This window comes from Artemia sp. Qi Xiang Cuo, chromosome 4 (assembly GCF_049724085.1).
Source record: "Artemia sp. Qi Xiang Cuo chromosome 4, ASM4972408v1, whole genome shotgun sequence".
In the NCBI taxonomy this organism is placed as follows: domain Eukaryota; kingdom Metazoa; phylum Arthropoda; class Branchiopoda; order Anostraca; family Artemiidae; genus Artemia; species Artemia sp. Qi Xiang Cuo.
Genome location: NC_142797.1, coordinates 72042678 through 72070136, shown reverse-complemented (window position 1 = coordinate 72070136; position 27459 = coordinate 72042678). Strand labels below are relative to the sequence as shown.

The following is a 27459-nucleotide window of genomic DNA, read 5'->3' as shown; positions in this document are numbered from 1 at the left end:
CTGTCTCACAATTCTTTGTATAGAAATGCTCTTATGGACATGAGTGCCCACGTGGGAGCGGAGAAATATATGTCCCCATAAGGGGTATTGGGAGATGTCAGCCTCTCCTGGATGAATGAGACTGCTTTGTATTTTTGTAATTTTTTTATTTAGATTTCAATTATATAACATTGGAAGTGCCAATTAGCCCAGGTAAGCCCCTCTAGAATTGAGCTTATGGGCATCCATGCATAAGGAACTTTTTCTTCAAGATGAATCCAATAAAGCACTTCGTTCACTTAATATTGAGTTTACCCCTGAACATGATAATGCTCATATTAAGAGGATATATGAGTCACCTGATGACAAGCATAATTTCCTCTTTAACTCTTATTAAATAAAAAAAACAAGTTTTTTATACTGAAAGTAAGGAGCGACATTAAAACTTAAAACGAACAGAAATTATTCCGTATATGAAAGGGGCTGTCCCCTCCTCAACGCCTTGCTCTTTACGCTAAAGTTTTTTATTGTTTTAAAAAATAGAGATCTGAGACAGAGTCAAACTTTAGCGTAAAGAGCAAGGCGTTGAGGAGGGGACAGCCCCTTTCATATACTGAATAATTTCTGTTCGTTTTAAGTTTTAATGTTACTCCTTACTTTCAGTTTAAAAAACTTGTTTTTTTTTTAGTTAGTTTCTGATCGTTTTTTAGTTAATGCAGCTTTTATTTTGGCTCACCGTCATTGAATAAGTAAACAAAATTTGCATAGAAATTCTAATTTTCTTTTGCTAAATGGATGTCTCAAAATTTGGTTATGACGTAATTTACAAATTAACTTACGTAACTAACTTCTATATTCGTATATTTTTCTTCTGGCAAAAAATACAAAGTTGCAGATTTTTGCAGATATGAGCTTGAAACCTATGTAATGGGCTTTTCTGATACGCTGAATCTGACGGTGTGATTTTCATTAAAATTCTTTCACTTGTAGGGGATGTTTCCCCCCTCTTTAAAAAATCGGGTAAATTTTCTCAGGCTCGTAGCATTTGATGAGTAATACTAAACTTAATAAAATTTATATATTTAGAATCATCATTATAAACCCATTCTTTTGATATATTTATTGACATCAAAATTCCGTTTTTAAAAGTTTCGATTACTATTGAACCGTATCGCTTGTTTTTTTTATTGTTTTTTTTTATTACTTATATGTTAATAAGTATATGAGGGTGCTCTCCCCTAAGTCAATACGATGCCATTCACGTTAAGAGTCAAAACCAAATTTAATTACAAAACCCCTGAACAAAACAGAAAAGTTAATTAGAAAAGCTCTTTTGAAAGCACTAAAAAAACTGTAGCACAAAGAGCGAGGTATTGACTTGGGGGAGAACCCCCTCATATACGTTATAATTTCTGTTCGTTTTAAGCTCTAATGTTGCTTCTCACTTTCAGTTGAAAAAACCTTGTTTTTTTATCCTGTATTTTAAACCTGTATTTCAGTTTATAAACCTTGTTATTTAGAACCTTATCCAGAAGCTTCTGAAAGCAAATTTCTTGGATTTAGCAGTACTAGGTTTCCTGGTATTCCTCTGACTAAGAATGACATAGTTTCTGTTAGAAGAATTGGAAAACAAGGCTCAGGTTTGAAATCTCGCCCACTTGTTGTGGAATTTTGTAGTCCAAGAATGCAGCATCTTATTCTTAGAGAAAAGAAAAGTTTTCAAAGTATTGGTGTCTTTATTTCTGAGTCACTGACAAAGCCTAGACTTCAGCTACTCAACTATGCTAAATCAAAGCTTGGGAAGAGGTCTACATGGTCCAGTGGAGGAGAAATACTCACCAAGCTTTCTGATGGTAGAGTGATTACTGTTAAAGAGGCATCTCAAGTTGATGTTCTCCATCAGTCAACTACAGCCCATCCAAGCCCCTCCCAGGACTGAAATAAACAACTTTTCCCCTTTTAGCTCTGTTTGTTTGTTGTCGTGTTTTTTTTTGTGGGTGGGGAGTTTTTTGTATTTAGCCCTTTATGATCTAATTGTTTTACTTATGCTTTCATTTATTTTGTTTTATATTATTTTTTTAAATGATATCCATAAACCATTGATAAATCTTTCCTCTGGTTGCTTGTTTATTGTTTTGCCTTTTTCTTTACTTTGTTTTTTCCTTTATCCTTGTAATTTTTTGTTATTTTTTAATCTTTTTGAGCTTAGTAGCTTGTTATTGTTCTTTGTCTTGTAGGCTTTTTTTTCTTCTCTTTCTTTTTTATGTTGCCTACAAGTTTCACCTTTTTAGTTTCAATTTACCCTCTGCTATTTCAGCCGGTTTGTTTGATATTTTGTTCATTTGTGAAGATATTGTGTGCATTTGTTATGTGTGGTAAATCTGGCTGATTTTTATTTTCTTTTGAATTCTTCTATTCTTAAATCAGTTATCTTTGAGCAACCAAGTAGTGCTGGCAAACAAGAGGCCCACACACTTGACCCTCTTCTTGGATCTATGGTTAATTCTAGTTGCAATTATCAAACTACTATTGATTTTTGTGATAAAATCATGCCTTCTCTCTCTTCAAATAGTTGCTTTAATGTATTTTGTTTGAATGTACGTGGGGTACGAGATAAGTGGGATAGTCTGAAATCATATTTGTGGTCTGATAATTCTTGCCCTTTTGATGCAATTGGATTAACAGAAACATGGTTATCTGATAGTGAAAATTTAACAGCTTATGATATGCATGGTTATATTGCTATTCATGTCCCTAGAGTGGTAACAAAGTGCTCAGGGGGCATTTCTTTATTTATAAAATCTGATATTAAATTCAGTAGACGGTATGACCTTGAATCCTTGTTTACTTCAGTAGTGTCCAATAGTAGTACTGTTTATTCTCTTGTCATTGATCTGAAAAGCCAGTTTGCATGTGATACTGTTTGTTTGTTTTATAAGCCCCCTCCTTTTCCAACACATCTGTTCTGTGATTTGCTTGATCAGCTTTCTGGTGCAGTGACTTTCTCTAAAAAAACGTATTTGTGTTTTGGGAGATTTTAATTGTAATATGTTAAATGTTGGATCAAGTGATGAATTTGACCATCTGTTTGATGTGCTTTCTTCTTCTGGGCTACTTCCTTCAATTTTTTTTCCTTCTCGTGTTGATCCTACAAGAAATTCTGCCACTTTGATAGATAATATTTTCATTTCTCATCCTCCAAAATTGAAGTTTACTTCTGGTCTTGTTTTCACTGATCTGTCTGATCACTTCCCTATTTATCTATCACTTTTTGTACCTAATACTGAGATTGCAGTGAATAAGCAAGGTGAATTTTCTTTTAGAACTTTTACAGATAAAGAAATTTCTAATTTAATTCATAGTCTTCAGAGTAATGATTGGTCTAGTGTTCTTGAAGCTAATGATGTTGAATGTGCAACAAGTTTATTTGTGTGTCGTATGGGAGCTCTATTGGATAAGCATTTTCCTCTTAGGAAGACACCAAGGAATTCTACACCCAAATGCCCATGGATGTCCAAAGGTCTGATTAATGCTACGCATATGAAGGCGTCTCTGTTCAAGGTTGCATGTAAAAGTAAAAAACAGGATGATCTTTTGAAGTATAAACATTACAAAAATGTACTTACGACTTCAGTACGTGCAGCCAAAAAGCTCTATTTTTCGCGTCGAATTGATGAGTGTAAGGGGAACTTGCGTAAGGTTTGGAATGTAGTTAATGAAGCTATTTCTCGCAAGAAACTCAAACAGTCCCCCCCATGTCATTACAGGAATGCTGATGGATCTATTGTGGATAAAAATTCTTCAGCAAATGCCTTCAATTTGTATTTCACCACTCTTCCCTCAGTTCCCATTCAACCCAAGAATAGAGTAAGTAGTTTTCCCATAGCAGAAAAGTCATTTTTCCTTTCCCCATGCAGTGATAGTGAGATTTATAGTATTATTTCCCAGCTTCCAAGTAGCCGTTCAGTTGATGGTTTTGGTTTGAGCAATAATGTTCTTAAAAAAATTGGTCAGTTTGTTTCTAACCCCATCTCACACATAACTAACCTCTCTCTTTCTTCTGGTGTTTTCCCTCATTTATTTAAAGTTGCAAATGTTTTACCTTTACATAAAAAAGGTGACTCATCTCTAATTTCAAATTATAGACCCATTTCTCTTCTTCCTGTCATTTCTAAGGTTGTTGAAAGAGTAGTGTATTGTAGACTCTCTTCATTTGTTTTTAGTGCTAATGCGACTGCAGGAACTTCTCTCATAACTAACCGTCAGTATGGTTTTTGTCCCACTTTCTCTGCCTTGTATGCACTTTCAGATGCAACAGAGTTTGTGCGTGTTAATCTGGACAAGGGCTTGTGTCGTTTGGGTTTATTTCTTGACTTTTTAAAGGACTTTGATATGGTTGACCACTCTGTTCTTTTGTCTAAACTATCTTCATTTGGAGTGCATGGAGTCCCACTAGAATGTTTAAGGTCTTATTTGTCGGGAAGATCTCAGTATGTTTCAGTTAATGGTAATTCTTCCACTACTTTGCCTATATTGAAGGGTGTCCCACAGGGCTCTGTGCTTGGACCACTTTTGTTTTTAATTTATATTAATGATCTCGTTGATGGTCTTCATCCCCTTGTGCACCCTATTCTTTTTGCTGATGACAGTAAGTTTTTCATTGCTGCAGTGGACTTGCCATCTGCCACTTCCCTAGCTCAAGGTCTTCTTGATAAAGTAAAAGATTGGTGCTGGTCAAATGGTATGACTCTCAACAGCCAAAAAAGTGCCATTGTACACTTCAGGACCCCTTATCGTATGAAAGACGTAAGGGAGCCAATCATCCTTACTTATGGGAATGATGTTATACCGGAAGCTGCTATGGTGAAATTTCTTTGTGTGTATCTTAACTGTTTTCTCTCTTTTAAGCCTCATATAACTCACACCCGTTCCCTCATCTTCCGCCAGTCTTCAATGTTGCACCGGGTTAACTCATTTCTTCCCCCAGATGTTATGCTTTCTCTTTATTATGCTTTTATATATCCTTACCTTTCTTATTGCTGCTCTGTCTGGGGTAATACTAATAAGTCTCTTCTCTGCTTACTTCAAAGAGCCCAAAATAGGGCAGTGAAGGCTACTTTTCTTCTCCCTCGGCTTTACCCTTCCTCTGATCTTTATAATGATAATGGAATAGCTCCGCTGGATCGTATTGTGAGTAAAAGTAATCTTTATTTAGTGCATTCTGCTTTTCTAGGTACACTTCCACCGCCTCTACAGCAATTTTTTTCACGGACAGGCTCAGGTAGGTACTCTACTTTTCTACGTAGTTCTTCTAGTAGATTTATTTTGCCCAAACGTTCATCTACAGCAGCCCAGAGGTCTCCTGTTTATAATTCAATTCAATTATGGAATTCAATCTCACCGGATGTCCCATTATTTCTGTCTGCAAAGGCAGTTATTCGTCGTGTATTTCCAGTTTAGTAATTTCTCTCTCCTTCGTTTATTTTCCCTGTTTTCTCTTTTCCTAGTGTTTCTCCTTTTGTATTTTTCCCTTATATATCGTTATTCTTTTTTTTTTTTTTTTTTTTTTTTTTTTTTTTTTTTTTTTTTATTGTATGGTATTGTTTATTCTCTTTAATCTTTATTTCATTTATATTGTTTGATTTAGAGTAATATTTATGGTTGTCTTAGTACTTTATTATTGTATTGTAAGGCCCACAACAAGCCAAGCTTCATGGGCTAAATAATTTTTCTTTACGTTTGTAATATAGTTTAGTATTAATAAAATGATTGATGATTGATTGATGATTGATCGTTTTTTAAATAATGCTTGGAAATCCGGCGCCCCCTTCATATAAATGTCCCTTACCCCAAAGAAACATCCTCCAGGGAAAGATTCTGCCGAGTAACCCCCTCCTCCAGCCCCCCCCCTCCAGAAAAATATCCTTCCTGAAAATGTCTGTATACTTCCCAATAAGCAATAAATAATGCTGGCAAGTCCGGCGCCCCCTTCATGGCAATTTCCCTTCCCCCATGCAAACTTCCTTCATGGACAGAGCCTCCAACATAACCCCCGACCCCCCCCCCCCACTACCAGAAAAAACCCTCTTGAAAACTTCTGTATACTTCTGTATACAATAACCAATACTATATGTTAACATTGGGTAAAGTTCATAACTTTTAGCCCTCCCCCCGGGGACTTCGGGGGATTAAGTCATCCTAAAAGACATAGTTATCATATTTTCGACCAATTTGAACAAAATGGCTATCTCAAAATTTTGATCGGGTGCCTTTGGGAAAAAAATGAGCGTGGGAGGGGGCCTAGTTGCCCTCCAATTTTTTTGGTCACTTCAAAAGGGCACTAAAACTTTTAATTTCTGTTCGAATGAGCCCTCACGCAATATTCTAGGACCACTGGGTCGATACGATCACCCCTAGGGAAAAAAACAAATAAACACGTATCCGTGATCTTTCTTCTGGCAAAAAATGCAAAATTCACATTTTTGTAGATAGGAGCTTGAAACCTCTACAGTAGGGTTCTCTGATACGCTGAATATGATGGTTTGATTTTCATTCACGTTCTATAGCTTTTAGGGGGTCTTTCCCCCTTTTTTTGAAAATCAGCCAAATTTTTTTCAGGCGCGGAACTTTTGATGGGTAGCACTAAAATTGATAAAAATTATATATTTGAAATCAGCATTGAAATCTCATTCTTTTGATGTATCTATTGGTATCAAAAACCCGTTTTCTAGAGTTTTGGTTACCATTGAGCCGGGTCGCTCCTTACTTACAGTTCGTTACCACGAATTGTTTGATTTGGAAAATTTTAAAGTTTCCATATTCCTGGAAGATTGTTCTTGTGTTTTTTTTTATCTTAATTCCCTCTAAGCTATAAAATGACCCTAAGTCTTGTTTACCCATTCCCTTCCTATCTGCCCTCAGTAAAGTCATTGAAAGACTTATCCTACCCATATTTGAATTTGCTTGAATCTATAATATTCTTCCAAAATGCGAACGGAATTCAGAAAAGGTCATGGTTCCACGAATAGCATTACCAACCTGGGAACTTATGCTAGCTCCACTTTTAAAAGTGTCCATTTCACACTAGCCTTCCTGTTTCATTGGTCAGTTGCCTATGGCAACATAATCCATGAAAACAGCCTGAAATTCTAATTAAACTAGGGTTTACACTTTATTGGGTTTTACGAAGTCCTATATGTCTGGACAAAGTATTTATGGTGAAGTAAATCAAATAAAATAGGGGTGTAGGCATTTCCATTACAAGAAACATTCTTCAAAGGGCTGTTTTGATAACTCTATTATTCAAACCGTATCAGAACTTGAAGTATGACATTTACCGTTTGGCCATTATGGTCATGATCTAACCATTTGAAAGTCTGGGCGGGATATTGATTTTCTTCAAAGACTTATTTACCAGTATGAAAGTTTAACTCAAAATTTTTCCCCATTTGGTCTTTAATTACATTCAGTAAATCGAATGCCAATACATTTACTAACTGTAGAAAAGGTTTACGAATACCAATTAAAATGCTCTTTAGTGACACCCTCCCCTCTGTAACTTAGTGAAACTGCTTAGTTAGAGAATCGACATCAACTTATTAGAGACTGAACAAATCAATTCCGTAAATTATATTTTTATTCAGAGACCCTATATACTAAGAAAACTAGCTGAGATTAAATGGGGTTCCAACCAGCAACCGCAATGTAGTCTGATAAACTCTATCTTCAATCCAAATTAGAACTTGAGATACAATTTTTCTCCAGTTGTCCCTTATCAAATTTTAGCGTTTACGTCCTTCCAAACTTTGCCATTTAATTAGATACGGGGCTGCACAAGCCCACACTTTTGTTGAAGTTGAGAGCGACGTCTTGATTTTGTTTTAAAAGAGTCTCCTGTCAAATAAATAATAATTCAATGGAATTGAGGTATGTGGGAGCAAGCAGGTGGTATGTGGACATATAGTTACAATGATGTTAGTTTGCCATTACAGCAACTCATCTCGAAATCTATTTCTATTAGAGGTTTGGCATTGGTATATATAAAATCTTATGCTAATCCATCTACTAAAGCCTCTCCTTGCTAAATACGCCCGCTATATTGTCAAGCTGATCTTATTCCTAAAAATAAAAGTTTAGTACCAAATCCATTGATGAAGAGACTGTTTCCGGAGTTAATTTTTAAACATTACCCTAACCATTTAAAAGATTTGGATAAAGATTATTCAAAAATCTCTTAGTTCAGCTCATCAATAATGTTCATTTTTTTCCTTTTTGGTTCACTTTCCGAGAAAAAAAAATTCGAATGGGGGAATTTTCCAAAAATAAGTAAACAACCATAATAGAATTTAAAACATGAAGAAATAACGTACAATAATAACTACAAGTTAGCACGACCATTAATATTCACCAATGACTAAAACAGGCCAAAAATGACCAACAACTAAAATGAATTATCATAACAAACATGAAAGAAAACGGAGGGTGTTAAAGATAATTCCTAAAATGAACAAAATTAAAATGAATAATAAATTCAAACTTCCAAAGAACAGTAAACCCTGCAGAAAAGTAAGATTACCGCCCCAAAGCCTTACTAAGTCCATTTCACTATTTGTGAAAGCAAAATTTATTTTTAACATTTTTATCTCTAATAAACATAGGGTTAAAAATTAAACATTGCTGAGACATTAAGAACTAACAGACTTAAATGATCTTTCTATTCACATTAATTATTATAATGGTTAAACTTCGTCAATAAACGGATTTGTGCGTGATTTCTACAGGAAATAAAAAATTACTAAAACAATATCCCTTTCATATACATAACGTTAACAAGTAAAAATTTCATTGATTTACTGTGGAACGCACCACTTATGAAAGTTTTGTATTACATGACTAAAAGCGGTAATGTTTGGTATGTTTTTTTATAAACAATTTTGGATTTCAATTGAAATTTCTTTATCCAACTGTTTATAAACTAAAATACAATATTCTCCGTAATGCCAATCGCCATCATTGAATCAGGCGGAAACAATTTTTGTCCTATCGCTAGCTTGTATAAGTTTAAGGTATTATAAGGTAAGATTAAGATTTTTTTTTTCGGTAGAAATCCAATTTAAGCTTCGTCCTCATCGTGGCTTTTATATTTATGTCGATTAAGTCAAAACACAGGAATTAATTTTTCTGAAAAAAATAACACTTCAATTATGTACGTTTTGTCTTTTGAAGCTTAAAAGCATTAATGGAGACATGAGTTACAAGAAAAAGTTTACAAGCACGGAAGAGTTTGTCTAAACAAGCGAACACATATCTTAATGTGACTCAGATTCTTTTTTTAAGTTTTTTTTTTGTATTAATCTAGTCCCCCCGTTGAATGAAATAAAATAAAGCTTCTCAGAGCCACCATTCAATTTTAAAAAAAGACACACCTCCATTTGTACTCTTCTATTTCAGATGAATTTAAGTTTTCGCAACCATTTTTAAGTTGTAGATTATTTCCATTGAACAAAAACAATTTGAAAATTGGTTCGTTCATCTAAGCTATCGGCCTACACAATCTGTACAACTGCAACAAAATAGAAATGACAATAATAGTATTTGTAGAATTCCATATAGTAATAATGAAATTAAAAGATCCTTGGGAAATTTTTTTTTATATAAAATGTGGTTCACTTTATGTTTTAAATAAACCAAATTGCAGTTTGCTGTCCTGCGACAGAATAAAAAAAAAAAAAAATGATGTATGTGGCACAAACTAAATATCTCTGCTCTGTGAGCCTGAAATGGAGATAATTTGAAATCTGTGACAAAATTGACCTACGAATAAAAAAAAGGTGGAATTTTATGTTGTATGTGGGTGAAAATAAAGTTTCAATGAAATTTCTAAAACTTTTTCATATAAAACTGTACAAGGCGAGCCTTATAATTTGGCTTATTTATAATTTGGGCTTTGTGATTAAATTTTGAAATCTGTTGGTTTGACATTGTCTTATGTATAAACGCAAGAATTTTGGACTTAACAAATGCTTTTTATTACTGGAAAAATGGAACAAGACTTGGAGTCTCAGAAAGAAGAGATTGAAGTTTTAAGAAGTATTTTTCCAGATGAATCCCTGGTAGTTCAAGAAGGTAGTGAAAATCAACCTATCATTGGTAGGATTGCAGTTAAAGTCCAAAAACCTGGAGATACATTTGAATTTTACTTTGATAGAGATCAAGGTAGGTTGCTGATGCTTTACTGAATACTTTGTAACCTAATGCTCTCCCATGCTCTAATTTTGGTAGTTAAAGTAGGTAAGACACCACTAAGCTAAAAGTTTGATGTTTTTATCTTGTACCTATGGCCCTAAAACCAAAAGCACTGAACATGGACTGAAACTCTCTGTAGGCTAGCATATGCCTAATCTAGAATGCCTATTTTACTTACAGGATCCTCAGTACCTTTAGGGAAACATCCCTGCTATGGCACTCTCTAAATGGCTGTCAGTTTGTTCATCAAGTCTTGTTTTTCTGATACTTGGCTATTTGAAATTTTGCAGTTTAAACCATGGGTAAGGGTCTCCCCAGAGTGTATGGCCAGTGGAGCCCTTGCACAACATCAGCTTCAGAAGAGTGTGCACAGATGGTAATGTTAACAGTTTTAAGTCAATAGAGTCAGCTGTTTAAGAGTTGTGTGTATATGTGTGTTCTTGACAGAATTGGTCAAGTCCATTTTTGAATGTGTTTAGGGTGTCTGCTTTTGCAACACTTTCTGGGAGACTGCTCCAGTTGTCCACAGCTTTTACACTCCAGAAATTGGCTCTTGATTTATTTAGGGCTTGGGGTTTGAACACTTTTTCCAAGTGACCTCATGTAGTCTGGGTTTTGGGGAGCTGAAAGTAATTTTCAAAGCTGAGTTTTTCAAACTTGTTTTTCATTTCTTCTTCTTCTTCTATTTAACAGCAGGCGGGCTTTTCAGTAGAACTATTTAGCCCTTTTCTTTTTGCTTCACTCTGTGGGCTACAGAGCTACTGGCTTGATTGCCTCATATTTATTAGATATATTCATATATCTTTCAGCAGATCTTTCGACTCTAGGAGTTCAAATATAAGATGATAGATGTTGATTTCTATGCTCTGTGTGCAGGTACAGTTGGCTAGGCTCTTGGCTGATAGTGGGATTTTGTGGTGTTTGAAGTATTTTAACAGTTTACAAAGCAAGGTATGTTGTGCAGACATTCAAATAGGCAATGGTCAATTGTTTCATTATTCATATTACAATGCCTGCAAAGAGGGGACAGGGGAATTGAACCACTTGAATTAGAAAGCTTATATGAGAATGCAAGGAAATTTAGTCCATTTGTTCCAGAACGAATTCTATGATAAATTTTAGAAAGATACTTATTGAGGAAGGGGGAAAGGATAGGATTAATCTTATTAAAATTAATATCTGATAGCCTCCATCGGTAAATATCTCTAATTGGGATTGGTCTCCCACTTGGCTGGTCAATATTTATAGCATTTTTTGCTATTTCATCAACCTGATGATTACCACTTATGCCAGAGTGGCTAGGTATGTACTGAAAGTAAGTTTTTATGCCACTTGAAGCAAGATTATCAATAATACTGAGACAATGATAAGTGTCAATGTCCAAATTATATTGAGGAGCTGAGGCCAGCAACTCAAGGCTTGATAAAGAGTCGGAATAGATGATAATATTATTCGAATTTTTAATCAAAGGTTGGTTTTGCTTAAGGTAGTTTTGCCATGATTATGGCATTTAACTCAGGAGACATTATAGATAAATTATTAAATAATCTCTCTCCCATTGCAATTTTCAGGTGAGGAAGGAAAACACCACTTGCAACTTTCTCATCCATTTTTGACCCATCAACAAATATTTGGAAGTGATTTTTATAGGTAATTGTATTAAGTTCTGCAAATTTTTTCTGGACAAAAGCAATGGGGGTTAAATCTTTATTCCATTTTGAAAATTCAGTATTTATTATGGGAAATGACCAATTCCATGGAGGGGATTGGGGGAAAGTAGGTGCAATAGACTTTGCTGGTACAGGGAACTTCTTTTGAATATTGGAATACTCATCTGCAATACCTCTATACATGGCTGGATTTCTTAACCAATTATGTAATGTGTGTGAGCTATTTGATTCAATTTTTGTAAGATGTTTTATCTAGAGAAAGCTACGTCTCTCCCTTATTGTTGTTAATCCACTCTCCATGAGCAGAAACTTGGTGCTTGTGGGTTTCCTAAGACCAAATATGAGACGTATTATATCATTTTGTGTTGTTTCAATTTTTTGCATCTGGGTCTTTGCACATGCACCATAGACAATGAGCCCATAGTCAATATGGGGTCTTATATGTGATTTATAAAACTGGAGTAAGGTTTTCTCCTTACAACCCCAGGGTGTGGAAAGAAGTCTTTTTAGTATATTTGCTTTTCTATAACATTTTTTTATTGTGTTTGAAATGTGGAGGTGCAAATTAAGTTTTTGGTCAAGCATGAGACCTAGGTAATTAATATTATTATCTTCTGGAATAGTTGTTTTATTTAGAGTTAGTTTTGTATTAACATGGTTTCGCTTCTGGTGAAATTGGATTATTTTTGACTTGGTGGGTGCAATGGTTAAATCTGAATGTTGAGAGAATTTTTCAAACTGGAAAAGTGACTTTTGCAGATTTGACTTTGCTATCTGAAAGGTGTTGCCAGATGACCATAGCACCAGATCATCAGCATATTGTAGATTTGTGTGTGGTAGGTTCATGTCCCAGAGATATAGGGCAAAAAGGAGGCAACTGGGGACTGCTCCCTGAGGTAGGCCTTTGGAAATTGTCTTTTGGGGTGAAGAGGCTGAACCAACACAAACAATGAAACTTCGCACTTCTATGAAGGATTTAATAAAGGATACTAGCTTAGGAGGTACTCCAAGGTTTGCAAGTTTATTTAAAAGGATTTGGTGGTTCACATTGTCATAAGCTCCTTCAAAATCTAGGAAAGCTGCCACTAGGATATTATTTTTTGAGAAAGATTCATTTATTGCATTTGTTAGCAAAATGAGAGCATCTGTTGAGGAGTGGTATTTCCTGAATCCAGTTTGAGTGTGTGGGATTAAGTTATTTTTCTCAACAAACCAGAGGAGTCTGTGATAAATCATTTTCTCCATTATTTTCTCCATCACAGGTGTAATCATTATGGGCCTATAAGACTCAGGGTTATCTTTTGGTTTATTTTTTTTTAGGATTGGTAGGAGGGACGAACATTTCCATATATTGGGGAACCTAGAAGATGCCCAAGCGTGATTATAACAATTTAGCAGTTCTTGTTTGTATGAAGGTGTGAGATTCTTTATCCATGTAGGGTGTATATTGTCATAGCTACTGCTAGTTTTGGACCTAATATGATGTATTGCATTATTCAATTCCTGGATTGAAAATGGATTAGTTATGTACTCGGATCCTGGGCGTGGTTGGTAGCAAGGGTTCATAGGAATTGTGGACAGTTTGCTTTGATTATTTGATGTTAGCTTATTAACAAACAGAGTTGCAAATAGGTTATCCTTTTCATTATCATTGTCATAATGGGTATTATTATGTATAAGCTCATACAGGAGTGGGTTGGGAGAAGTCTTTTTCCCACATATGTGGCTTATGAGTTTATGTATAATTGGCTCATTTGTTTCTCTGGAGAGATTATTTGCAAAATTATTCCAGTATTTATATTTAGCATCTATTATAGTCCTTTTTAGATTAGATTCTGCTTGTAATTTTTTTAAATATGTAGTAGGTGTTGGTTTTTTTATGAATTCTGTCCTAGCTGCCTTTTTTATCCTCCATTTATTTAGGCACTCATTTGTCCACCATGTTTTAGGAATTTGTTTAGGGAATGTTTTCTTAGGTGTTGTCCTGGGGATAGCATGATTAGCTGTATTTATTAGTAAAGATGTCAACGCTTCAGCATGTGTGTCAACTGTTGTGTTGGAAATGCATGAACTTTGGGTGAAACTTGTAATTTCATCATTTAGCTTATTTTGGAAAATAGACCAATTTGCTTTAGTGTTGATATATTTGGATGTATGAGATACAGTTTCAGCAGGTTCATTTAGGAAGCAAACTATAGCAAAGTGGTCTGTACATAGACTATCAATTTTATTTATGTAAATTTTGTTCAAAAAATTTAAAGACACAATTTGTAGGTCAATTGTGGAGAAATTGCCACTTTTGGGGTTGAAATAGGTATTCAGGTTTGGAGGGGTAGCAACAACTAATTCATTATTATTTGAAGTCATATGCTCAATAAATTTACCAGCTTTATTTGCTGGTTTATTCCCCCACAAAAGGCTGTGGGCATTGAAATCACCACAAATAATGATATTTTTTAACATATTAGAATTATTTATATAATTAAAGAAATCCTTGGCATCTGTAGTTTGGCCATTAGGGTTATAAAAGCTTATTATGTAGGTTTTTAAATTATTCAGCCAAACACTTATACCAATTACATCAACATCATTTTCAAAATCTGGAAAATTGATGCCACAAAATTTTATATTATTATTATCTAATAAAGCTACACCACCTCCTTTTCTCTCTGAAGATCTATCCTTTCTCAGGATAGTATATCCCAGAGACTTAATCTGTTGATTTTGGGTTAAATGAGTTTCCTGGAGGCAAGCAATATTAATGGAATTATTATTCATGAATGATATTAGTTCATTTAGCTTATTTTCTGTGAGTGATCTTACATTCCATTGGAGTATTGATAAATGTTGTGTTGTTGATTTATTCTTCATGTGACTGTGTATCAATGTTCAGCTTTGTTAACAGTAAAGCAAGATCTTTTTTTGCTTGAATGAGCATGTCATCTGGGATGTAGATTTTTGCCAATTCTGCAATAATTTTTGTTTTCTGTAGTGGATGTATGTTCATGGCCTGAACTGCATTACAGTTTAGAATGAATAAGCAAATATTTGGGGATTGCATTTTTGGTAGTGCATCCTGTTTGTTGGTTAAGGGATTGATTCCTGGTAGTGTTTCTGGTTTGTTTCTTCTTGGGAGGGAGGGCCAGGCTGGCCTCATCTCACCGGACAATGAAGCTTGTTGGCTTGGTGATTCCTTCTGATAGGGATTTGAGCTAGGGGGCTAAGAAGATGGTGTTTTATATGGGGTTCTTGATGCATTGGGGGCATTTGACTTGGGGGTTTTGGTTGGTTTCATTACAGGCTTTATTTGGTATTGTTGGGCAGCATTTGCTTCCATTGCTGCAAAGGGGTATGGGATGGCCTTCTCTGTTGATATTTGGAGTGTTAGAGCTCTTTTCTTGTATGCAGGGCATAATGATTTATTTGTAAATTCATGTGGGCCTTTGCAATTGATGCATCTAGGCTGAGTGTTGTTGCAAGTTGTCAGCTCTTTAGGATGGAAAGATTTACAATTACTACACTCTTGGAGAATTTCATTGCATTTGTTTGTTGTGTGTCCCAGTTTGAAACACTTCTGACACTGAATAGGCTTAGGTTTGTATTCCTTGTTTGGTTTGATTTTCCCAAATAGGAATAATTTTTCTGGGATATCAATTTTATCCTTCAGTGTGAATAAGAAGGATCTACTAGTTTTTAGGCCATTAGAGTTGGGTTTTCCAAGTTGGGTAACATCCTCAACTGGGATTGTGTTTCCAGCCCTATCTGAAAGGCCTTCTTTTAACTCCTGAGTAGATATCTCTGGCAGAACATTATAAACTACTATTTTTGTTGGTGATTGTTTTGGGTTCCAATTAGATGCAATAATTGGGTTATTCAGAAGGGATTTAAGGTTAATTATTGTATCTGCTGATTTCTGATCTTCTACAGCTATTAGCAGAGATCCATCACGGTTAATGTTAAGAGAGAACATTGATTTTAGCAATTTAAAAATTGCAACTCTTATTGCAGTGATCATTTTTATTTCAAAGGGGGTAGTGGGAGTAATTTTAAGGTAAATTCCTAAGTTTTTGGAGGGAGGATCTTGGGCAGGGAGAGGGAAATGCTTTTAATTGGGGATATTTTTTTCCTTTTTTAGAACTTCTAGAGAGGACCTCTTGAAACCCATTATCATCTATGGTTACATTAGCCCCTACACTTATCATTGTCCTATTCTCCGAATTGGAGCTATCATTAGAACTTTGAGATAGGGTGCTTGACCAGCCAGGATGGGTATCTTTCACTATGACACTTTCACTGGAATTTGATTTGGGATCTGGGTGGACTTTTTTTTTTGGAGGACTTCTAATCATTGCCTATTGGAAAAAGCTTTAAACACAGAAATAAAACTAAAACAAGAAGGGAAAATAGATTATATCAAACCGTCTGCACTATACTATGGGGGAGGATAAACACCACAGTATAGCCCTGAGGATGTCTTGAGCTGAATTGGTTTGGTACAACTGCTGATTAGAATAGATAATAATCACAAGAAAATATATTTCGATTTTCTTAAAAGGTTGAAGAACTCTATTAGCAGAAAAGTTTAAGCAATTATGTACATCTGGATTTGGTCTCCTCTTTTTCTTCTGTACTTGAGTATTGGAAGTTGTAGTTTCTGTAACCTCTCTTCATAAATCATCTCTTTGAAGCCTGGAAGAAGCTTTGTGGCTTGTCTTTGAACTTTTTCTATCTCAGCTGAGTCTGTTTTATAGTGAGGCCCAACTATGACATTACCATACTCAATAGTAGGTCTTACTAACCCTTTGTACAGCTTTCCAAAGGTCTGCTGGTTGAGATGCTGGAAGCTCTGCCTAATGAGACCAGTGAGTTGAGAAGCCTTTGAAGCTATTTTATTTGTGTGTTTATGAAACTTAAGCTGAGAGTGAATAATAATTCTGAGGTCTCTTTCTGATTCCACTGTCTCTAATGGTACCCTTGCACCTGTTCTACTTTTTATAGTCAACTGTGGGGCTGTTTATTTTCTCTTGCTGATCTGTATGACTTTGGTTTTGCTTGTGTTGAAGTTTACCCCAAGGTTTTTCAGGTTTTCTGTTAGTTTGTCAATGTCTTGTTGAATGATGACTTTGTCTGTGTGTGAGACCATTTTTCTGTAGAGTTTAGTGTCATCTGCACAAGTTTTGGTAGAGCTTGAGATACTGCTGTTAATTTTGTTGATAAATAGTATGAACAGGAGGGGCCCAAGAAGACTACCTTGAATGACTCCACTTGTCACCCTGGCTGGTTACAAAAGGGTCTCACTGACCCTGACTCTTTGCATTTGGTTTTTCAGTAAAGACTCAACCCAGTTTAGTAGTTGTGGCTGGAGACCAAAATCCTATAGCTGTTCAACAAGACTTGGATGGGAGATGCTCTCAAATGCTTTTTCAACATCAAACAATACTGTCAGGATACTGTTGCCTTCTTCCAAAGCTTGGGTCCAGTTGTTCAGCATGTCTAATAGTTGTTTGGTACAACTTTTGTTTGGAAGGAACCCATACTGATCTGGGTTTATATATTAATTGGAAATGTAATAAGCCATAGGCTTGTCTCATACAGCACAAATTACATACCATGAGCAACACTTATAAACAACAAAAAAAACTATAAACTTCCTAATAAAAAAACAAAAACGAAGATACCCTACAACAAATATGCACTTCACAGTCCTAGGTACTGCCTTTCATAAAAAGAGGTCTCAACTAATGCTGTTTTGAAAGCTGCAACATCATTCACCAGAACTACATGGTTGGATAATATGTTCCATGATTTTACTGACCAATTTACAAAGGAACTCTGTCCAACTTTCCTTGATACCCTTGGCTGGTACAATTTTAAAGAGTTATGCCATGTAGATGGATAATTAATACCCTTTATGATGCGGAAAGTGTTGACAAGGTTCATTCTGTCCCATCTGGATTGCAGAGAGGGTAAGCTCAGGTACTCAATCTCCGCTCATAAGGTAGGTATTTCAGATAGGGGACAGATTTAGACGCTTGTCTTTGCACCTTTTCAATCAACAGTGAATCAGATTTCCTAGTTGGATACCACACAGATGAGCAATATTCAACAACAGGGTGCACCATTGTTGTATACAATGTGGTAAAACTTTGCAGATTAAACCTTCTGAAAGCTCTTTTGACACAAAGCAAACCATAGTTTGATTTATGTGAAACAGCTTATGCTTGCTTATCAAACCTCAGCTGATCATCAAAAATAATACCAAGATCCCTAATAGAGTTAACAGGGCACACCAACACATCACCAATGAAGTACCAGTATGCCACATATTTCGCAAAGTAATGCATCACATGACATTTTTTCTGGTTAACAAACATAGAATTTAAATTACACCATTTGAACAATACTTCCAAATCTCCCTGTAGAAGTGTCACAACAACTGGGGAGGTGATACCTGTGTATAGCTTTACATCATCTGCAAACATTTTGATGGTGCTGTGTCAGATTACCTGAAGTAAATCATTTATAAATTAACAGAATAAAACTGGTCCCAGGCAGCTACCCTAAGGGGCCCTGCTTAGTACTCCACACCTTTCAGATAGTGCCTCACCAACCTTCACTTTCTGTGTCTGATTAGTTAGGTAATCCTTAATCAAAGTCATGCTTCTACATCCAATCCCACACTTTTGACATTTTTCCACCAGCAAGGATATCAAAACCTTTGTTGAATGCCTTGCAAAAATCAATATAAATACAATCAAACTTTAGGCCAGAATTAGCCATCTTTTGAAAATCTTTGATTACTTCCATGAACTGTGTGTTACACAATCAATGTTTTTGAAAACCATGCTGTGCTGTTTTCCACAATTTATTTTTTTCAAAATAATTTTGGATCCAATACACAATTACTTTTTCCATAATTCTTGAAAAAATCAACGTGTTCAAGATAGGGCAATAATTTGTAAAATCCAACCTTGGTCCACCCTTATGAAGTGGTTTTATGACTGCCCTTTTCTATGCACCTGGGCACTTACCAGACTCTAAACCAAGATTAAAAAGAAATGCGAGTGAAGCCGCTAAAGAAGAAGCTAGCTCTTGTATAATAACATTTGAGATACCATCTATATCAGGGGATTTATCAACAGAAAGCTTGCAGATAATTTTTTGGACAAGCTCAGGCGCTACATCAGAGTCATCATATTGTAACTCATTCTGTAACACAGAAGCTTCTGGTGCCAGTGATAAATCAGATATCATATGGGTAGCAGGATTAATGAAAACAGATGAAAAGGTTTTGTTAAAAATAGCTGCTTTTCTTTTATAATCGTCAACAGTTTCACCAGTGACTGGGTCATTGAAGACTGTGGAGATGGCGACTGCTCTTTTTTGCTCCTATTCACATACTTTCAGTACCTTTTTGGACAACTTTGCATGCAACTAATTATCAATGATTTCACTGACTCAGTGTGTGACAGCAGGATCATTGTTGCCCTATTTCTCACCCTCTTGTAAGCACACCAAGATTCATCATCCCCAGCTGATAAATAAGCTCTCCAGTGTCTATTTTTTGCAGATATTGCCTCAAGGACAAATTTTGGCAGATTGATATGTTTTTTCATATCCTCTCTAATAGTATACCTTGGAATAAACTTCTCACATCCTTCTACTACTACTTCACAGATAAACTCAAAAGCTATATCTACATCTACAGAACTATGCTGAAGCTCATTAACAATATCAACATAACATACAAAATCTCTAAATTCATCATAACTACCTGTAGAATAATCATATAACAATTTCGACTTAGGATTTAACAGAATGCTCACATTAACACAGAAAGACAATACCATGTGATCACTTTTACCTAGAGGAGGCAGAAATTCTAAATTCTCTAGGTCAGCTGGGTAATAAGGTCTAAGGTAGATGGATTCATTCCAGTTCAAACCTAGTGGGCTCAGTAACATGCTGATGGAGAAAACTATCACCAAGTGTCTGTACTAGTTTATGCCCAAAACTCAAATCAGATTACATTGTACTGTGTGATAACCAATCTATACCAGGAGCATTAAAGTCACCAACAATCACAATTTTAGACGAAACTGACGAAAGGTAAGTAAGGTAGCTGAGTAGGCCCTTGTCTTTAAAAGTACTATCAATACTCTTAGACGGGCTCTGGTAAACCGCTACTATATGCACACTTTGGGACCAACTTGGATGTCTCAGCTCAAAACTAACTACCACATGTATAATATTATGTATACTACCTCATGTACAATAATATTTCAAACTCAGGGAAGAACAAACATAAACACAAACTCCTTGTTCATAGTTAATATTATGAACAATTGTATCCACTTAGTTGCCAAAAATGGACAAAGGTGTCACCACAATTCTTGAGCAAAACTTTGGTCACAACAATTACGTGGGGTTTCCGGCTTTGAACAAGTGCAACAAATTCATCCCCCTTTGACGATAAACAATCTGAATTTGTATATGCCAAAACTAACTCTTCACTATGACATCTCCGATTTGTTTTGGGGACGAAAAAGACTTTCTTCGCGCACTAGTTCGGGCCCATTTTTCTGCGTTTTGATTTTCTAACTGGTTTCACTTGCAGCTACTTTCCCAGTGAGCTCTTTTCTAAGTCCATCATACTTCTTCTTCTCAGCCAATTCTGCATTGCTTCTATCATGTGCAATACGGAAGTTTGGTATGCTAGCCTTAATATTCTCAATCCTGCTCACAAGGAAAAAAGCCGCTATATCACAATCAAGGTGGGACTTCAAAATCACCTTTGCTGGTGTACTTCTACTCCCTTGTTTTCGTCCCAGGCGTACAGTAAATGCACACTTAGCTGGACACTCATTCAGCAGAACTTCATTGGCATACTTAAGGTGACATTCGTTCTGAGCTTTCTGGCTTATCGCACTCGTCTCCTTCAAGCCAAACAAAATGAAGTTTTTCTCTTTTTGCACTAAGTCACCAAGTCCACGCTGAGTTACTTGACTCGCAAATAGGGAAATCTGCTGGTCCGAAACCGAACCAATCTGGCCAGAAAGTACATTGAACAGGTCAGTATTCACTTTAGGGATAACTTGTGATGCTGCTAAGGTAACCTCGTTCTTCAGATCTGACCGAAAACACTTTTCCTGTAGTTCAGTTTCTAAGACCTGAATTTTTTAACTTAGAGGTTTAAGAAGCGCCTGAAATTGAGTGTTCAATTCCTCCTTCAAGTTTGACTGGAATTTTGCAAAAGAGTCAGTAACAATTCTCTGAATAACTTCCGGCGAAGCAGCTGTACCTTTTTGCTTACATATAGGACAATACCAGGTTGATCCTAAGCGACGACTCATTTTCGTAAACAGTTCGTATTCAGGGTCTGACATATCCAAACATTCAGTGCAAACCCACCTTTTGCAACCATCACATAGAAGTGCATAGCTTTCATCTTGCAGGCTAGCATCACAGACTGAACAAAGATCGACTCCTTTTTGGGGCAACTGACGAAGTCTCTTTGAAGCAGCACTCATTTTTGGGCAAAAAAAATATTTCGGTCCGATTTGACTATAGTGTGATAACTTTGTAAAACCCCACGTAGCAACACTGCACGTCTAATTTTGGCGTCACACAAGATACGCACAGAAATGGTCGCCGGCAACCCTGCGCACAGGAGATATTCATTCCGCCATTTTATTGATAATTAACAGTTCAAAAGAGATTGGAATCAGCTTCGTTAGAGTTTTTGTTATACCAGTTGAATCACTGAATTTTTGTTATTTCATTGATACTAATATTGTCCAAAAGGATGTATTGTTGCCACAGTTATGAGGATATCTTTCACCCATTAATTTAAACACGTGTTTACACCAACGTTCCCGGTTATCAGTTCATTCTCTACAACATGGTGCAGTATGCCGTCTCTGATACACCCTTCCATTAGTTTACAGACCAGTGACTTTAGTTTTACAGACATACTGGTTTTCCATCAGTTTTACAGACATTATGGTCTGTAATTCTCTGCCTTTCCCCTTTCTTATAGATAGGCATAACAATCGCTTCGTACCAGATGTTTAGCAGCTCCCCTTCGTCTATAGATATCTGGAAAATCTCAGCAGTGGCTGAACAATGTACCCAGAACAGTCCTTTAGCGATGCTCCCTCAAGTCAATCTGGGCCTTTTTACTTGTCTGCCTGAAGTTTCTTAAATTGGTTTATTACTTCCTCTTTGGTGACTGTAATTTTGTGAGTGTAGGTTATTCTCTCCTTTCTGACATCTGGGTCGTCTTGTTTTGGTTTAAAAACTGAGCTGAAGAAAGAGTTGAAGGCATTTGCCTTTTCTGACTGTGTTGTGGCCATCAATCTGTCTTTGTTGACCAGGGTTGGTGTTTGTCTCCTTGACGTGAGTCTGGAGTTGATGTGTTTCCAGAACTTTTTAGGAGATTTTTTTGCTTCACTTGCAGTCTTTTTCTCATGTTCTCTTTCAGCATATCTTGTTGATTGCAGAGTTTGTTTCTGGGTCTGTTGTACTGCAACTTAATGCTTTGTGTGTCCAAGTTTAGAGATTCCAGTTTTCTGATTTTCTTAAATTTTTGACTCTTAATGTTCATCAGCTGTTTCAGCTTGGGGTTAATATGTGGTTGTGTTTGTGGCTGACAGCTTTTCTTTGTTTTGGTTAAGCTTTCAGCACTACAAATCACGATGTCTCAGAATAGTTCAAATTTCTGATCATAGGTCTCTCCCATCTGCAAGCAAGTCCAATCCACTTGGCTAACTGTTTCTTTAAGCTTTGATTTATTCAGCTTTCTGAATTCCTTTCTGTTGTGGTACTGTGGTTTTATTTGATTCAGGTTCAGCTTGACAAGTAGGGTGATGAAGTTGCTTTTTCCTAGTGGTGGGAGTGAGCTTAGTTGATATACTGCCTCAGGACTAAAGGTTAGCACTAAGTCCAGGGTGTTTTCCTTTGTGTTTTGGCGGAATCTGGTTTGGTCAATTTGATTTCCAGGAAATTGAAGTTGCCTAGTATGTATATTGGGTGTTTCATGTCTATGAGCTTAGTGAGAGCTGTGTTAAGGAGGTGTAGGGATTCTGTTTTTTCTTCAACTGTTTGTGATGGTGACCTATAGACAAAACCAAAAACTGCATTGGACACCTTTATGAAGAGTGTCTCTAGTTTGATCTTGGCACTATCTGCTCCTGGAGAGATTTGCTGGTATTCACCCCCAGTTTTGACATAGATGATATACCCTCTGCCACACTCCTGTAGGTTTGATGCTGCAACTTCATAGTAGGAGATCTGTATTTCTGAATTGTGGATAGCTATGTTCTGCTTTGGTTAGACTTCAGTTATGCAGATCAGGCCTGGTTTCACATCATGAACAAGGAGCTTCAGTTCAGGATACACAACTCCTTGAGCTTTTTGTCAGATTTCCAGATCTTCTTTCTAGGAAAACTGTCACATTTCTTATTGGTCAGCACTTTGGTAGCAGGGTCTTTAGACCCTTTGTCATTGGAGATGTAGTCAGTTACAGCATGATAGGTCTGTTGTTTTTTGGTGGGTCTGCAGTTCCAAGAGTTCTAGAATTCCTTGGGTTTTCAGTTGGTGTCTGGTTACTGTTCTCAGAGGCTCTCAGTTGTCTAGGTACGTCATTTTGGAAGAAGGTCTGAAGGCTTTGCCTTTTCTCATATGATTTTAGGACTATGTCCCTCTTCAGTTGTAGTTCTGATTCAGGGAGTTGAATCAGTAATGGTTGTCCTCTAGACCTAATGTTTGCTTCATTTTTGTTCTTGTTTCCGATCCTGGTGACTTTCCACAATAGTGGGCACCAGTAATTTAAGCTAATTTTCGATTATTTGCTTAACCTTGGACAGGTCATCAGCATTTTTGTTCTCCAGCAAGTTTTTCACAATGATGTTTGTTTTATGTTGCTCTGTCTCCTGTAGGCAGAAAGCTTCTTCTCTCACAATTTTTCTCACTTCCACTGTGTTGACAACTGTCTTTGAGCAATTCTGTTGGATTTTCAAGCCTTGAATTGAGGTCTAAGAATCCACTGTCTACATGGTGGTGCATCTTATCAAAACTTGGTTTCTGAGCAAGCTCTGATCTTAAGAGTGCTATTTCAGAGGATGTTTGCTTCACAGAACTGTCAACCCCTGCTATCAACTTGTACAGTACTTGAATTTCTGGAGACAAAGTTGGGGCGGAAGTGTTGGTAGTCTAGTTGTTTTTTTTTTGCACCTTGCCAAGATCCCCCACTGGATGGAGTTGGGTTTTTTGCACCTTGCCCATATCCCCAACCAGATGGACTGTAGTAGTTAGGTGGGTTTCTGTTCCTGATTTGTCTGTTGTTCATGATTTCTTATTTATCTGAGGGGGACTCAAGTTTCAGCTTAGAAGTTCAGAATTTTATATTAAATTTTGGTAAAATTCTACTTTAGCTACTTTTGGCTATCTTGGAAAGGGGTTATGTTAAGAAGATGAAACTTTCAGGGATGAGTCTAAAGGCTAAAGCATGTCCCAGGAAGTTCTTTAAAAGTACCTACCTCTGCTCCTTCTTTCTTTAGAAAGTCTTGACCTTTGATGACCTTTAAAAATCTGTGTGTTATAAAAGTGAAACCTTGCAATTTAGATCTTCTGCTTAAATGAAGTACAACAAAATTGTTTTCAGCTTCACAACTTTGCTCAATCTTAATTTATAGGGTTTTAAAGATATGCAAATACATTTCCTAAATTAAAAAAACAACAACATTGATATGGCTTAAACTTCAACTCAAGTATCAGGAATTGTATTTTCAGAACTGAAGCCAGAGAAAAATAAACTGATAACTGAAAATTAAGGTAAAATTTTGTTTTGTCAAAATTTCAATAGGTCATGTAGACCTGTCATGTAGACAAATTTCAGGACCCTATAGGGAGAGAAAGAGTGAAGGTAGGTACTTCAAAATACATTCCCAGGACATACTTTAGCTTCTAGACACATCCATGAAAGTTTCATTTTCCCAATGTAACCCCTTTCCAAGATAGCCAAAAGTAGCAAAGTAGACTTTTACCTTAAATTGTAGGTAAATGTTTAGTGGTTCATCACATCTGAAGGAAACTAATAGTAAATTTTTGGCAGTTCATATTATTGACTTAGGAATAAAGTGCACATACCACTAAATGCCTCTTTATGAATATAAAAATTGCTTCTATCATAGATTCAAATTTACCTATCCCCCCCCCCCTAATGTGCAAATATATACTCGAATTGTAACCACACAAAGAAGTTATCAACACTAGTTAATTTATATAAAAGTGGTTAAAAACATATAACTAGTTTATAAATAAGTTGTTCAAGAATAACATATTCCAAAAATACTTATTTATAACAATTCAAACCTCATTTATTCGCCAACTCAAATATAAAGTGTTTTCCTACTGTTTCAAGTTTTTTGAATGCTTTCAACAAAAATAGCACTAAATTTTGTGATTTGAACGCTTGCCATCGATAATTCATGGTATATTCCAATTCAGGGTATATATTTGCCCATTAGGGGGTTGGGGGTGGGTAAATTTGAATTTTCAATAGAAGTGATTATTATCTTTGTAAAGAGCTTAAAAAAAGGCATCAAGTTGTATGTTCACTTTATTTGTAAGTCAATAAAATAACCTGACAAAATTTACCAAACTAACTTGGGCTATGAAAATTAAAATAACCTAATAGTATTAACTTCCTTATTTTATGCTAGGCCTGTATTTACTAACATCATTGTCACTTTTGTAATAACCATAATACACCCACTACCTGATGATCCCAGATATAGACTTAGGATGTATAAAAAACTAAAAGAAAACATTGATATTCTTAGTTATTACATGCAGATGTTTTATCAATTGAATTAGCGTATTATAGTTTTTTCCACTGTTATCCACTTTTAAGAATAATTTCAAATAATATTTATGTAAAAAAAATGACGTTCCTCCTGTATATGACATTGCTTGAGATGGAACAAATTTTGATTGGACCTATTGATAAAATAGTTCCTAAGGGGGTTATGTCACTTCAAAGTAACAAATCTGCTTGGCTTGACTATTCATCCTTGTATCCTCTATCAATGTCAAACAGTATTGTCTCAACCACTTTTCTTGCTATTCAACTTATCATTGAATCTTTCCAGACTACCACTGAATTAGAAAAAAGCCCATATCATTCTACTTTAAGAAAGGTAGAAAGGACCTTGCTGAAAATTATCAACCTATAAGCATGACATCAGCAGTTGTTCAGGTTCTTTTCCTTGGGAAGATCTGTTGATACCAATCTCCTTGAATCATATGACCACATCACTAAGTTACTTGACACTTAGGTGTCTGCCAGGGGTGCTGCTAAGGGGGAGAGAGGGGGAATCCCCCACAAAATTCCGAGGTGTTGGTGCACAGTATATACACCTTGGAATTTAGCTTATGTTTTCCGTTTAATTTGGCTTATGTATCCACATTTGCTGGCTGACTGGATGATTTTGTCAGTATATTCATTATATACTGCTGGCATAATTCTGCTTGTATTTTTTAAAGCTTTTGACAAGGTTTGTCACAAGAAACTTGCTATCAAGCTACATGCAATCAAGCTTGAAAAGAAATACCTGCTCTGGGGCCTTTATTTTCTTCCCCAGTCATCTCAGTTCACCTATTTGATATAGGTAACCGCATTCTTTTTTCTTCTAAACAAGTTTTGAGCAGAGTTCCCCAGAGAAGTGAATTGGATCCTACGCTATTTAATATCTTTACCATTGATGCTCATTCTACTTCCAGCAGTGAATTAGCACTATACACTGACATTGAAGATTCTTGGACCAGCCTTGTCATTTAATGATCATGTCGTTCTACAAAAAAATATTGAACCATTTTGTCAATGTGCTGAGGCTTGGCTTCTTGAATTTAATGTTGCAAAGTGACATGTCATTCACTTCAACAAAAAGAATCCTTGTCACTCTTATTCTGTGTCATGCCACTTAGTCTCCTTTGTAAATGTTGTTCAAGATCTTGGAGTCGCCATTGACGACAAATTAAAATTCAGTACCCATCCTAAGAAGTCTGCTGTTGGTGCTAGTTCAACTCTGGGGCTGATCAAGTATACCCTTTACTCTTGCCCCTCCCCCAAAGTCATTAGTACCATGTATAAAGGACTAGTTTGACCCAGGCTTAACATTGGAATGTCTCTTGCCCCCCCCCTCATATTCAAAAATATAAAAAAGCTTTGGAAGACATACTGAGACATGCCTTCAAAATTATATCCAGTATAGAGGGACTTTATTACCATGCAAGATGATCTAAGCTGAAACTCTCAACACTTGTATAGAGAAGAAACAGAGGTGGTACTGTTTTAACCCACAAGTCAATGAAGGCCAACAGGCTCCCAGCATTATTTCCTATTGTTGGTCATAATTGAAGAACTAGAGGTGACCAGATGAAACTTGTTAAGCAGTCTACCCTAAGAGTCCATGCTCATTTCTTTTCCACAAGAATTGTCAACAATTAGAATAAATTCTCTGTAGACACAGTTACTGTTGACTCTGTTGATATTTTCAAACAA

At 36.0% G+C, this 27459-nt stretch overlaps 1 protein-coding gene across 1 annotated transcript in view; it reads left to right on the top strand.

Annotated features, from left to right (window-relative positions):
• Positions 1-9978: 9978 nt before the first annotated feature.
• Positions 9979-27459, top strand: part of LOC148953397 (E3 ubiquitin-protein ligase RNF14-like) — a 74278-nt gene continuing 56797 nt past the window's right edge. Inside the window, exon 1 of the mRNA XM_089087654.1 lies at positions 9979-10194. Within this exon, the coding sequence (XP_088943780.1) occupies positions 9999-10194 (196 nt within the window). The 5' untranslated portion in view covers positions 9979-9998. The remainder of the gene's footprint in view (positions 10195-27459) is intronic.